This window comes from Sphaeramia orbicularis, chromosome 12 (assembly GCF_902148855.1).
Source record: "Sphaeramia orbicularis chromosome 12, fSphaOr1.1, whole genome shotgun sequence".
Lineage (NCBI taxonomy): Eukaryota > Metazoa > Chordata > Actinopteri > Kurtiformes > Apogonidae > Sphaeramia > Sphaeramia orbicularis.
Genome location: NC_043968.1, coordinates 16,273,013 through 16,288,909, shown reverse-complemented (window position 1 = coordinate 16,288,909; position 15,897 = coordinate 16,273,013). Strand labels below are relative to the sequence as shown.

Below are 15,897 nucleotides of genomic sequence, written 5' to 3'. Positions count from 1 at the left end.
CAGAAGCATCTGCTCCAAACTTTCACAGAACAGATCCTTATGGGCTTAAAGCAGGGAGGTATTTTAATTTTATTAAAATGTCCAATTGTATTAAAGTTACAACAGGTCAGGTCATGAAAAAACACTGATCTTTTCAGCTCTTTCTCCTGGTTCACTTATTATAGTTGGTTCACAGACAGATGAGATCATATTAACTAGAACCACTAGATGACTTATCAACTCACAAAAAAGGGACAAGGATTATCAGCTATTGGCGTTATCTACGTCATGGGTCAAAGTCTGAAGTTCAGAAATGTACTATTTTTTGTTTTAACAAAACACGTGAACACTTACAAAACTCCACAATTCAATAATGAAAATCACTCTATCAGTGATAGAGAAACAGTTCAATAGAAAGCAACATATCAACATGATGCCTTTTTAGGCCAACTGTCAAAAACGATGCTGAAAAGACCAGAAAGCATATTCTTCCTCCTACTTGACTAGTTTGGCAGCATACAATCTATCAATTTTAAGCCTAACACACACACACACACACACACACACACACACACACACACACACACACACCATCTTTAACTTTGTAAGCCTGTAATCCTTCCAACCTTTTGTCTTCATCCAGCAGAAATGTGAGTGTGTGAAAACCGTGGAGAGCTGCCAAAGCTAGCCAGAGTTCAATGTGATTTGTTGTCAGCTGAGCTTAGCCAAGAAAATCAGCCAATTACAATCACTTTCCCATGAATGATGAGTAATCTCATATTAATTGCCCCACACTTCTGAGATGAAGCAGCTGAGAACACAATCAGCTTTATTGTAGAAGAATTTTAGACAAAGCTCTTCCAGTCCATCAGCATCAGCAGTGATTTTAAGAGTGGGTGTCAGCCTTTTAAAAGCCTATTTAATTACACTGAAAGCACAAAAGCTGCTGTTTGTTTTCTCTGGCACTGCAGGTAGTATACACAGTTGCAGTTTTGGCAGCTGCAGGTGCCCTTTCACCCACCATTCCTCTGTGCCTGCACCAGACAACCACGCAGAGCTCCTGAAAGCAAGATCAAACATGACCTGTCCCTCCACCCCCAATCCTCTTTTCCACCCTCAGCTCCACACACAGTGGACAGTACCAACAAGCCTTTGTTGTCAAAGCAAAGAACAGACAGCAAGTGAAACAAAGATGGTGAAGTGCACTACACGCAAAGTTGGTTGTGTTTACCAACGGAGAAGTAAGGTAGCTTTAACCTGTAAGGCGTAGCTGTTGCAATGTTTTCACTTAATGCAACATCATCATACATTTACAGTAATGTGACAATACAGTGTGATATTTACTAGACAACCATGTTACTTTGATGATACATATGATACACAGAATCTCATATCTTGATGCTTCTGATGTACAACAATATCCATTCATCTTGAAACTATACAGAACATTTTGCAGGTTGTAGTCCTCCCCCCCTTAAATATTTACTGTCCCAATGATAAACAGAAAAATGCATTATATTAACCCTTTCACCCCTGAAGTGTCTGTGGTGAGTGTTTTGAATAGATTTATTTGAAATATTTAGAAAAATTCAACCATTTGCTAAATAGCTCCTTAACAGCTGATAGGAGTCTACAATAGCCATACTGATCGTTTACAGTGTTCTCACATTCAACTGTGATACTGTTTATGCACCTTGTATACATATATTTACACCATACTGATTCTCTCTGACACTTAATGCACCATATATATCATACTGTTTATCATATATCTTACTGCTATCTCCGACTGCTCATACTGTCTATCTCTGTCAATTCGGCATATTAACATCTCACTTATCTCCGGCAGGCAGTTTTGCACGTGCTGTATGCCATTTACCTTTGACGATTTGCACAATTACCAGATGTTGCACATTATATAAATATATATTTTTCGCTTAGTAATTGTAGTTTATATTTTCATGCTCTTCTGTTGTGGCATTCAGTGTGGACGGCAAAGTAAGATTTCATTGTCATTTCGAATATTCAAATGAAGTCATACTTTGTTTTCATGTATATGCATAGGTTTGTTTGTTATGTTTTCTTATAATCTGTTTCATTTGTAAGGACTAAGTAGGATTATTTTGCTTTGTTGCATATTCGAAATAAGCTAAACTAAAACTAAGCATTGTATCTAAACAGGTGTAATCTTGAATCAATAGGAAAACGTGCTGATAGAATAGACCTTGTGCTTTCCACAGACATCTGTGTATGCTCAATGGGGTGGTGGGGGGGCAAAACACAGAGCAGAGAGTGAGACTGACTCACTATAAAAAAATACAGTTTGGGCTATTTTCTTTTTCTTTTTTTTTTTTTTTTTTTTTAAAAACACAATTTTCCTTGTCATTTTTTGTTTTTACTGTTGTTTGTTGTGATTTTCCTTTATTACTATTTTTTTTTATTGTGTAACTGTTTTTTGGAGTTCAATCAGGTGCCAAAAAGCAGCTGGACTTATTTAGGAAAAAAAAGAGCCCCAAAACAAAAACTACTGGGCCAAAATGCAAACACTTGTTCAGTGTGTTCCAGTTCACAGTTCATGTTCAACATCCTAAATCTCTTACTGATGGACATTCTGAGTGCCTTATTCGTAAAAACCTGTAAAACTTCAATTCCTCTCTTTGTCTTTTTCTGTTATTCCACCCTGTTTTGATCCAAAAACACACAGTTAAGCAAAACCACTGAAGAAAAGGAACACAAGCACATACTCATAGCAGCTTTTATGGCACTGCAGCCCATTTCACTGAAATAGTATCTCAGGAGTTCAAGGGTTAACAGTAATCAACCAATGCAAATGATCTTGACATTACAACTTTGCAAGAATGTGAAAAAGGTGCAATAAAATTGTCAGAATTTAGAATGGTTAAAGAGTAAACCAGAAAAGTACCATGAATTGTGAACATGTACAAAACACTGTCAGAACACGCCAAAGAAAATACAATTATATACACAAGCTTACACAGCTACTTAAACAAACTGAAAAACAAAAGGACAGGAAGAGCTGTATGTCCTAAATAGAAAACCTAAGGATGAAAGAGCAAGGCTGGACACAGGGACACTGTCACAGAGGTCAGGTCAGAAATACTCACTAGATTCACATCTGTTCAGGTCACACAACGTCTGGACGATTAGTAAACTGGACACATAAGATGAAACATCCCCTTTAAAGGTTTTCTTGCGTGTCTTTATATGGTATGGTATACCACCCTAGTAAGGTGCTGCTTCATAAAAGTGGAGAGGATTGAGGTCTCACTTCAACACAAAAAAAATACAACGAAAGAATACAGACAAAGGAAAAATTAGCAGTGCATTCATGGCATAGGACATTAATCCGCTTTGAAGGATTTGTGGGGAAGTGTTGTTTATCATTTCAGTGAGATGGATGAAAGGAACCTTTTACAAGAGGGAACAAACTGTTATTAGTGCCCTTCAGTGGTTGCTAAGAAGCCATGAGTACACATTTACAGTAAAACAGGAAGGGAGACCACATACATCAAGAGGCATTACACCTTAGCTCCTTCCAGTTACAGCTGTCCTTTGTTTTAACCATCACTCTCCACGCCATTGTTTCATGTGAATACATTTTAGAGGAAAAACTGATTCTTAAGACTCATTGCATTTTAACCAAAGAGGTTATTAAGACAGACAGCCTTTCCTGTTTAGACACACCTTGTATGGCCCACCATGATGCTTTAGAATTTTACTTTAATGTAGTATTTTTTTTTTATGTAGGACTTTCTTTCTCTGCAGCATTTTGAGATTCTGTTGAATTAAAAGTGCTTTATAAATGCAATTGATTATTATTACATCAGTAACGATGCTAATAATTAGGACTTTTGTGAAGTGATAATTATAGTTCTACTAGCGCGTTGACCCGTGGGGATCCACAGGTTCTAGATGGGGTAGTTTTTATGTTGTTGTGTATTCATGCATGCTATACCGCATTTGTCCAGCTGTCACCGCTAAAGCGTTCTGGGTATGGCAACGTGACTGTAAGGCTACTGTATTACAAAATTGCCAACATCTCCCAAAATATTGGTCCTATCAACTTGCAGTTTTCACTAGTCTGTTCCTTGACCAAAAGTACATAAGTATGCCAAACTGCAGCAGTCAGCTCTTTCTGGATTTTGAGTGAATCCCCAAACACACACATGCATGAATGCACGCATGCACAGAGGCCACTTGGCTTTTACACTATAGATAGTTTTAGTTAGCCGTTCGGGTTTATGTTGTTTATTTTCTTTCAAAATTGAAGGCTGATTTGTACTGTTGAGTGAAAGCTGAAGGAACCTGACAATTATTCTTTAATATCAGAACAAAATAAACACTCAGCAAACAGTGGAGATGAAACAATCCAGTCAGATACTAAACAGTGTAGGTATTCTTCCTTTATGAATTAAAGAGACTAGATTCTATTTTGCAACTCTTGACCAACCAGCAACAAGTAAACAGGCCTCAGGCCTCCAGGTGTGATGAAACATTTGTTTTATTGATTCTGAATTAAAATCTGTATAATTCATTATTGTTTCAGCCAGTTCCAGTAACACTACACTTTCACACATGTTGCTTTGTCATACTGACTCACATGAGCATTAGAAATACACTTTAAAAAATATAAATTTGTGAACAAACATATAAAGATGTTAGAAATGATTCGGGCTTTTTCTCATGTTCCAGCTACAGTCCTCCTCTCTTTAAACAGCGATACCTTCTGCAATCTTAAAGCGCAAGTGCGAGACAGGAAGAAAGTCTTGATTTTATCACTCAGCATTTTTTTCCTGTCACTATTAACTCTACATTGCAGTAGCTCTTTAAACTTAACCATGGTGTGATTATTTACAGCAGTGGCAATTTCATGCAATGCTGATCTTCATGAACTGAAGTCTATAAACCCTTGAGATTGAGAACATGACCATTTCTCTCTTTCTCAGGGTCAACTGCAGGAAAGCAAACTATACTCTGGCCGACCTTGTCACCCAACATCTGTCTTCTTCAACTCTCCCCGAATTCCAATTTGGCCTGAAATTGCTCTTCCCTCGCTCCCTGCACTGAGTATCTCAGTGTTTACTCAAAGAGAAAACAGCACACTTAAAGCCTTGTGGCTCAACTCCAAATAACCCTGTACGATCACAACTCTCCACATGGTAATCTTCCTTTCACTCACCCGACGGACACTTGATAATTCTCATTATGCTGACACGGTCCCTTAATTTGCTAAAGAAAATCTTCAGCTATGACTACTTGAACTCTGCTTGCTCTCACAGGGGATTTAAGTTTCCTGTGTTGACATGATCTAAAGCTGAAAATATACATGGGTCTCTCCTTTGGCAATTTCACATTATCAAAAACGTTAAGACTTATAGTCTCAGAATAAGTATAATTAGACTATGCAGTATGTACAGAACATTATATTATCTTACTATATGCATTCCATAAATATACAAAAAGCCTGCAGCAGGAATAATGGACTACATTCACCTCATAATATACACATCCAAGTTCAACCATGGAAAACACTAGAGGAAATGCTGTGACGAGTCACTAAACAAAGTCTATGTTTGTGTGTTTTAATTCAGATTTGATACCAAGGCAACATTTGTATAAATGCAGCCTAACCAGCACTGGCTACAGCTTCACTTTGCAGTGCATGTTTATCCTTGTAAAAGCTTCTATTTTTACAGCACAAATAGCTAAAATATTTTCAGAGAAGGGGCAAAAATATTGTCATTGGCCAACATTTGTCTTATCAGTTGTTTCCCATAATAATCAAGTTAATGGTAAAAGATGCTTTCCCTTTGTTCAAACATGGGCTCAGAATACTACTTCTACATGGTGGACTTTCAATATATAGGGTCGAAACTAAGATTATACTTTTCCTTTGGATTTCACTTCTACAAACCAAAAAAAAAAAAAAAAAATCTAGATCTAATATGAATTTTTCCTAACAAAATAATAAAAACAAGTCTATAAAAATGAATGAACAGTAATAAAAATTATGTCAAAGAAACATCACTTACCTTGCTTTCTTTAGATGATCTAGACTGAAATCCAGTTACATTCCTACCCAGAGACATTCTGTTTAGGTGCTAAAAACTTAACCTTTAGTACCACTTTGAACGTTCAAGTCATGTTCAGTCGAAGTGTCTTGAATAAAACCAGACACTACTTCATACAGAGGACATTTAAGAAATGTCAAAAATCAGAGACAGAGCCAGGAAAGACAGACCAGTGTAGGAGAGTGAAAAGAGTCTTAACCAGATTGCCTTAATCCTCTTAGCCTAAAGCACACACTGACACCTGACAGGCTGCCTGCTGAAATAGATGGCTCTGCATGTTGTGGGACACCACAGGGTTAGTCCCAACCATCACCCAGAGACATAGTTAAACATTTTCAAGCAGAAGCAAATATTGATACACATGTCCAATGCATGGTAGTTGCCCTGCTGACAAAAGGAAACAGGCTCCAATGGAATAAACCTTTTTACCAACTAATGATCAGAAATGGAATGGAGGCTCTACGTGGAGCTAATTTTTCATAGAATTGCCGGTAAACGGAGTTAAATTGAGGATGACTGCTCAACCAGTCAGCACTGCTTAGCTATTTATTTGCTTTAAGGCTATGGGAAATTTTGCCAAAAATATGGTCCAAGTCCCATGTAGATGCATAAATGAAAAACTACCTGTTAAATTTTCCAAAGCATGATCAACATATCTGTACTAATGAATACATATATAACCATTTCTAACCAGTCATTCTATTCCCATTCATTTCACTTCTGCTGAGCCTTGAAACTTACTGTTTGTCTATTGCATAATATGAACAAATTGAGCCAAGATCGGCATCCACAACTGACCCTGAAAAACTGCTTATGGCTTTCAGTGTAGAACAGCAGGAAACCGAGTTGTGCTTCGAATCTTAACATGATGTTTATTAATAATAAAGTAGAAAATGTAAAAAAAAAAAAAAAAAAAAAAAAAAAAAATTCTTAAAATGTTTAAGTATACACACGCATTTCCCTTGTAGCTGCTTGACAACAACAAGGGTCATAAGCTAAGTCCAGGCTAACAGCTTTTGTTTCCACCTAGAATCTCTCCATCTGCTGCATTTTTGGATCCCTTGGAGATTTTTGGAAACAGTGGCCAGTCTCACTACCTAACTGTGTATTATCAGTAACTACACATCCTTCCCTGATTCACTACAGTCCATTCACATGGCCCTTCCTGAAAGAAAACAAGACATCATCCTTGATTACTAGCTGTTAATTCAACAGGGATAGGGAACTCTCTATTTTATTATGATACCACAGACTACCTTCAGCAGAAAATTTGTACAACTTCTAATGATTCCCATGTCAAGAAGCAGCTTTATCCACCCTGTTGGTCATACAATAAACATTTCAGGTATGTTGTTTTCGAGACAGGTGCTAAAAAGCTCATGAGTATAGCAACCCTGTTTTTAAATGCAATTTTAATGAAATGAAAAACATATTAGTGTGGGTGTAGTGCATTAAAAGAAGATGAATGAAGAGTTAAACCTGTAAAAGCCAAAAACAGAGCAAAAAAGCAGGCCAAAATCAAAACTAACATGAATCAGATAACCTGACACTGCATTTCCCACTGCAATGGAATAGAAAAGCCACTTTTCTAAGCTTCCTTCTAGAGCATTAGAGTCTAACTAAACAGCGATTGGTAATTACAGCTGTCAGTCAAGTATTTCAACCCCCCAACCTGACTGAAAATCCCTAGTATCAACCAAATCTGCTACATCATGGTGTATATTTCCCCTACAGCCTGAAAACAAAGTCCAGAGAAAGATGTAGAATTCTTATTTCATATCAACAACTTGAATTAAAATATGCTGAGAGGTAACAATGCCAAAAGAGTATCACGCTCTGCAGCTCTAAGGAACACTTTGATTTCTGTCAACTGCCTGTCGGGAGAAAAACACTCCCTATAAGTCTGACTCAGCAGGCAAATGAGCTGTCAATCACACTGTCAATCAAAGCCTGACACAGCAGACAACAAAGCCTTCCTTTGCCCTAAAATCTTATTCATAGAATGATTCAAGAAAATTACTTATTATGGTATCTGAGTAAAAGCAGTGAGAGCAGAATGACTCTTTGAAAAAAAATTATTTACTTTGAATTTTTAGAAAAACACAAGTGTGTAATACGAGTGAGTGAAAATACACCTGATGCAAAGTGTCATGCGTAGCAGGTCTACGCTGAAACAAATGTAAAATATGAACTGATAGTAAACCACAACCAAAGTTCTATTTATCCACTGCATGTTGTAAATTATTTGACTCTCCCATCTAACACAAGCCAATGGTGGAACATATGCAAACGTATCAGGTGACAGATAGAAAAAGCAGTCAGAAGCACAAACCTTTTATGTTGAATCAGTTGTAAATTACGCAACATACAACTCAAGTACATGTGAGGGTTTTTATTTGGAGCTGGTGCAGACTGACTTATTGCTAGTACTCAGAATGAAAGTACAGAATAATTTATGATTATTACAGAGTACAACATAACTACAGTAGGACACCGAGTATAAAAACTAAAAGTATTATGATCAACACCCTGACAGCTTGTGTACTTTGGCAGGCAACTGTGTTCAGCTAACTGTTTGTCAAAAACAATTATTATCTGGAAACTACTTGTAACAGCAAAGCAAACAGTTAGTACACAGAATGAAGCACAAAACTCATGTACTCATGCAAAACTGATGTAATCGGATACTTTACAGAGACAGCAGCATACTGCAAACATAACGAGACAGAATGAGAACAGTTTCCACAATGAGGTTTTAAGTGTCTATATGATGCTGATGTTGAAATAATGAAAATTACATGTAAACATTATGATCTATGTTTATCGGAACTCTGAACTGTAATGTAACATAAATGACAGAGGCAGTTTCACACATTCAGTGTGTGGGCCAAAATCTGTTGAAAATTTGGACTGTATGCTACCAATGTAATCTTATTTTGCATTTTATCTTGTACACAAAATGAAAGATTATGCAAGCGTGGGACAATCTCATCCTGGCTGGACATAATGTTCTTTGTCACTGCCCACAACACTGGACAGATATCCAGATCTAAAATAAAGATGCAGCAACCTGAGGTCTTAGTTAAGATTGGCATCACAAGGATATTGTGGAAAAAAAATCCATGAAGCGCTGGTGTAGTAAGCAGCTCACGCTTTGAAACACTGCGCCGTGCTAAGTGCGGAAACAGAGTGACACCTGAGCTGGTCTGTAATGAGAGGTGATGTCATCTGACTTCTCAGAAGTCTTTCCTTCTTTAACACCACTACAGCAAGACATACCAGAGGTCAAAAGTCAGAGCTTCCTGATTAACCCTGAGGAAGACCACTGTTAGCTGATCTTCATTGGCTGCTGACCTGACCTGGTTTGTGGTGTTTTGACCTGATTTGGGTCTAGGTATTCCTTCAGACTGAATCACATCTGCTTTTATGAAGTAAGCATGAGAGAGGTTTTAAATTAACTGCAAACTGACATTTCAGAGGGATCAAATGAAAAGGGCACACGGTTCTTCCATTGCATGCAGCACTAATTCGATATAAGGGTAGGCTGTTTGGAAAGTCTATTTATATTATGTATACACTCATAATAAACAATTTTATGAGCAAAACATAATTCTAACACTGACAGTGATATTTGTCGTTGAAAACACATTTAATTCAAATGTACGTATTTTAAGAAGAGAATGACAACTTATAATGAAATTAAACAGCAAACATATAGAGGGCAATTAGGGTAATGGATTTTCAAACTGTTATTCTGCCAAACTAAATTTGCTTAGCTCTGGCGCAAACAAACACAGAAAAACATGAAACCACCCTGCAGGTCGATGATTATGATTGCTGGAGAGTTTGTTACATGTGGAGATCATGCAAAAGAAAAAGATGGTCATATTGAATTGGATTTAATTTTATGATCATATTCACAGTATGTAATCTGCGACCTGAATGTTAGTCTATGCATTTTCATGTCTGTGCATATCCAACCTACATGACAGACAGTGATTCATTTTTGATGAATGATGAACCATTTGTCCTCACAAAGTATACTTAGCAAGCATTAACATGCATTGTACTGCTGTCTTGTGTGCAGTAATAGATAATGTTGCACAAGTTTTATTCCATTGCTTATTTGGTATTATGCAGGATGACAGTCTGCCACACCTACAGCCTGAGGTCATGCTGCATAATATTATCATTTAGAGAAAGCTTGTAGGTCAGAGAAGACCGGTGTTGTTTTCATCTGAGCCAGTCAGACCTGTCTGCAAATCCAACTAAGAAGCAGTAGAAATTAAAAGGCTGAGACATGAATTCTACCTTCCTCTTTTCCTTCCATCTGTTTCCTGAATTAACACTACAACGACCACACTGTTGACTAGAACATGAAGAAAACGGGCAATAAAAACACATGTGGGTGATAAAAAAAAAAACATTGAGTAGACTTTGATTCTGAATGAGGTGAGCTGGCTATAAAAGGTAATGGTCTATTTGCTGCAAATGACATGAGGAAACACTGAAAAGTCACGCGTTTATGAACTCAGATTACAAGTTACGGGTGCAACTTGTAAAAGGAGTGGAAAACAACAGAGTGCATAATTAGACAGGAGCTGCAGCCAAATACATGTCCAACATAAACTCAGACACCGAGTTCAGGACTGGTGACAAACATTTGCAGTCTGCTACTGGACATTCATTGGTGTTGATGTAAGTGCACAGTAGTTTACCAGCACCTAAATCCGTGTTTACCTTTTCATCTTCATCTTCACAGTCTTCACCCCCTTGTGTTTCCTTCTCATCCTCTGTCTCGGTGACGCCTTCAATGTCCGAGTTGTTACCGTCCTCTCTGTAAACTTTTATGTCCACTTCGGCCGTTACGTCGCCTCCTTCGGATAAGGTGTGTGAACCTGAAGACGACTCACTCTCTACGCTTCTCCTTCCAGATGTTAGAAAAGATTCTTGCTCCATTACTGAACCGAGTACCGGTGAAGCTAAAATAAGTCCGTTTAAGCTAACCGTACCTCCTGAGTGACCCGACGACACACCTGAGCCCTGAAACCATGTTAAATATAAGCCAATACAAGGACACGGAGCCTTAGAGTAAAAAAGAAAAGTCACGACGCTATCAAAACTCTGACATATTGATTAAAATGTCCTTTTTCGTTGTGGACATTGGAGGTCCAGGTTGGGCTGGGGTCTCCTCTCCGGGTCAAAGTGTGTCCGTTTCAGGTTCTGTTGTTCATGAGTCCCACTGAGCTCGAGCCCATGTTATCACTGCTTATAACGTGCACGAGCTGCCTGCTGTCCGAAATAAACTCCGCCCACAACCTGCGAGGGCGGACCAATCAGAGCACTCCGATGCCAGTTATCCTCACATATAGTCATAAAGCTGCACTTCACAAACAGATCAGTATCTGTGTGTGCCAAATTTTAAAATCTTCCCAATGGAGTTTGAAAAATATATTAACCCTTTCATGCACACTGGTCACTACGGTGGACAGCTCTTCTACAGCTGCTCTCTTGTATATTCATGGATTTTGTTGTTCTTTTTTTTTTTTTTTTTTTTTGTTTGTTTTTTTTTACACATATCTTTATTAAAATTTTAAGACACTACATATCTTTTCTGACATGAATTGGTAACATTATGTAGATCTCTCCTGAGCATAAACCCCCAGAATCACTAGCCCTCCCCATAGTTTTCACACAATTTATCAGTAAATTACGGTGGCCCAGAGGTGCAACAGGCCAAAAAATTATCCACTAGACGAAAAAAATTATCTACTACAAGAAAAAAAAAAGAGAACAGCCTAAAAAAATTATCCACTAGATGAAAAAAATTATCTACAAGAAAAAAAAGAGAACAGACTAAAAAAATTATCCACGAGATGAAAAAAATTATCTACTACAAGAAAAAAAAAAAGAGAACAGCCGAAAAAAATTATCCACGAGATGAAAAAAATTATCTACTACAAGAAAAAAAAAGAGAAAAACAGCCCAAAAAAATTATCCACTATAAGGAAAAATAAAAAAAGAGAGAACAGCCTAAAAAAAATTGTCCACTAGATGAAAAAATTATCTGCTGCAAGAAAAAAAGAGAACAGCCTAAAAAAATTATCCACTATAAGAAAAAAAAGAGAACAGCCCAAAAAAAATTATCCACTAGATGAAAAAAAAAAAAAAAACCCTATAAGAAAGAAAAGAGATCAGCCAAAAAATTATCCACTAAAAGAAGAAAAAAGAGAACAGGCAAAAAAAAATTATCTACTAGCCCAAAAAATTATTCACTATAAGAAAAAATAAAAAAGAACGGGTGAAAAAAATTATCTACTATGAGAAAAAAAAAAGAGAGCAGCCCAAAAAAATATCCACTATAAGAAAAAAAAAACATCATCCACCTTTTCAATTACAGGGGCGCTGTTTTCCTGAAAGGTGCCTTGCTTTAAAATTAAGGCCACCACAAAAAATAAAAGGATAGGCTGAAAAATTTTAAGGCTTTCGGCTAATGTGGCTAATGCTAAGGAAGTACCCCACCGGAAGTGGAGGTCGTGCGCTAAAAAATAAAGTTATTTTAAAATATAGATATTTCCATTAATATAGTTTGCAAAGCAGTTAAATGATTAAATACGGTTCCAGTGTCTGCTCAAGGTTAGGCATGGGCGTTAAATGGTTAAGGTTAGGGTATGGTTGGGGTTAGTTTTCAGTGGTAAATGGCCCTTGTGTGCACTGTGTGAAGGTTCGTTGCTAAGCTAATGCTAACGCGAAAAGTTGACGGCAACTTTGTGAACTACCAGTGCGAGTAAACAATTGTGTGATTACGGAGTTGAATTGTTCAACTGCCTGACATTCAATATCATTTTTGATGAATATTCGCTACAAGAAGTTCTAAAATTATTTTATTTTGAGAGGAGGAGAAGAGGAGCTTCCTGTGGAGCTCCCCTATCATGGTATCGCCCATTTGTTGAGAGACAGCAAGGGCATATTGCGGCACCGACACCTGGTGCCGTGGCACCTCGGCGGGTGCCGCGAGGTACCGTGGCACCTCGGCTGGTGCGGCACCACGGTTGATGCCGCGAGGTGCCGTGGCACCTCGGCTGGTGCCGCGACGTACCGCGGTACCACGGCTCGGTGCTAGGTACCCCAGCACGGCACCGCGTACCATGGCTCGGTACCACAGCTCAGCTCGTTGCCAGGTGCCGAGGCACTGCGGTACCACGGCACACATCTTTATCTCCACAAAATGTCCTTCTTGATCTAGTGTTAGTAAAGACACTCCGTTTGAGTTGAGGAGGAGAGGTCTACCTGCAAACAAATGGGCGATGCCATGATAGTGGAGCTCCACAGGAAGCTCCTCTTCTCCTCCTCTCAAAATAAAATAACACAAAGTTGCCGTTAACTTTTCGCGTTAGCATTAGCTTAGCAACGAACCTTCACACAGTGCACACAAGGGCCATTTACCACTGAAAACTAACCCCAACCATACCCTAACCATAACCATTTAACGCCCATGCCTAACCTTGAGCAGACACTGGAACCGTATTTAATCATTTAACTGCTTTGCAAACTATATTAATGGAAATATCTATATTTTAAAATAACTTTATTTTTTAGCGCACGACCTCCACTTCCGGTGGGGTACTTCCTTAGCATTAGCCACATTAGCCGAAAGCCTTAAAATTTTTCAGCCTATCCTTTTATTTTTTGTGGTGGCCTTAATTTTAAAGCAAGACACCTTTCGGGTAAACAGCGCCCCCGTAATTGAAAAGGTGGATGATGTTGGGTTTTTTTTTTCTTATAGTGGATATTTTTTTGGGCTGCTCTCTTTTTTTTCTCATAGTAGATAAATTTTTTCCACCTGTTCTTTTTTTTTTCTTATACTGAATAATTTTTTGGGCTAGTAGATAATTTTTTTTTGCCTGTTCTCTTTTTTTTTCTTTTAGTGGATAATTTTTTTGGCTGGTCTCTTTTTTTTCTTATAGGGGATTTTTTTTTTCATCTAGTGGATAATTTATTTTAGGCTGTTCTCTTTTTTTTCTTACAGTGGATAATTTTTTTTGGGCTGTTCTCTTTTTTTTCTTGTAGTAGATAATTTTTTTCATCTAGTGGATAATTTTTTTAGGCTGTTCTCTTTTTTTTCTTGTAGTAGATAATTTTTTTCATGTAGTGGATAATTTTTTTTAGGCTGTTCTCTTTTTTTCTTATAGTGGATCATTTTTTTTTTAGGCTGTTCTCTTTTTTTTTCTTGAAGTAGATAATTTTTTTCATCTAGTGGATAATTTTTTTAGGCTGTTCTCTTTTTTTTCTTGTAGTAGATAATTTTTTTCATCTAGTGGATAATTTTTTTAGGCTGTTCTCTTTTTTTTCTTATAGTGGATAATTTTTTTGGGCTGTTCTCTTTTTTTTCTTGTAGTAGATAATTTTTTTCATCTAGTGGATAATTTTTTTAGGCTGTTCTCTTTTTTTTTCTTATAGTGGATAATTTTTTTGGGCTGTTCTCTTTTTTTTCTTGTAGTAGATAATTTTTTTCATCTAGTGGATAATTTTTTTAGGCTGTTCTCTCTTTTTTTTCTTGTAGTAGATAATTTTTTTCGTCTAGTGGATAATTTTTTGGCCTGTTGCACCTCTGGGCCACCGTAGGTAAATACATGTTTCTGTGCGTCAAAAATTAAACACATGGTGTCCAGTTGGGTGGACATTTTTGCAACTTCTTTAAAAATAGGTTCATAAGATTTTTTTTTTCTCATTATTGGTTTTTATGGGGTTTTTTTTGTTTTTTTTTATCTATTTATTTTTAAATTTATCTTTCAGAAGAAAATTTTCAATCTTTAACAAAAAAAAAAAAAAAAAAAAAGCTCTAGCACCCTGGCAATTTATAAACAATTCTTTAAAATAGACTGAACTCTCTGATGCTTTTATTTATTTATTTTTGTTAGATATTTTATTTATTTATCTATCTATTTATTTATTTATCTATTTATTTATTTATTTACTATAATAATAATAATAATAATAATAATAATAATAATAATAATAATAATAATGGATTGGATTTATATAGCGCTTTTCTAGACACCCAAAGCGCTTTACATTATTGACCCATTATTCATTCGCTCTCACATTCACACTCTGGTGGTGGTAAACAACATTTGTAGCCACAGCTGCCCTGGGGCAGACTGACAGACTATTAGTTGTCTATTCTGCTTTGTGTCTTTAAATCATGCATTATTTTCTTAAATCTATTTGTTCAAATGTTTTTTTCTTTTTGACATCTTGATGTTTGTTTGTTTAAAATTTTATATGTCTTGTATACCCAAATATTTTTAATAAAGTTGAAAAAAAAATCAGTATCTGTGTGTACACTTTCTACTGTTAAGTTTGTTATAATAGTACAGTTAACTCTTAAAGACCCAAACAGCCACCAGTGACACAGTCCTTCCACAGATATAAAATGTTTAATCCAATCCATTCCAACTTTATTTGTAAAGCACTTTAAAACAACCACAGCGGACCAAAGTGCTGTACAGATAAATAAATTAAAACCAAAATAACAGAGTAAAATACAAGAATAGATTAAAAGACATAGAACAACTGTAAAAATAAAATAAAAAAATTGAGACATTAAAAAATAGATAAATAAATAAAAAATACAGAAGAATGGATAAAACCTAAATAAAAGAATAAAGTACAAGAATAGATTAATACCTGTTGATTCACTAATCCTATCAATACATGTAAATAATTGGTGTGAAATGTAGTTTGACATTTTTTCATGGTCATCAGATATGACCCATTTGGACGTTCAGAGGCTCAGATGGAGTTTGATCAATGACAGTGGATG

The 15,897-nt window shown here is 36.6% G+C and overlaps 1 protein-coding gene across 7 annotated transcripts in view; it reads right to left on the bottom strand.

Annotated features, from left to right (window-relative positions):
• mast4 (microtubule associated serine/threonine kinase family member 4) overlaps positions 1-11,297 on the bottom strand; it is a 71,314-nt gene extending 60,017 nt beyond the window's left edge. For 3 of the 7 annotated variants that reach the window (XM_030148522.1, XM_030148524.1, XM_030148525.1), the window contains exon 1: positions 10,812-11,297. In XM_030148522.1, coding sequence (XP_030004382.1) covers positions 10,812-11,030 — 219 coding nt within the window. In that variant the 5' untranslated portion in view covers positions 11,031-11,297. Of the gene's footprint in view, positions 1-6,032; positions 6,197-10,811 lie in introns of those variants that run through there. The other 4 variants (XM_030148523.1, XM_030148527.1, XM_030148526.1 and 1 more) reach the window with 2 other exon arrangements.
• Between the last annotated feature and the right edge of the window lie 4,600 nt (positions 11,298-15,897).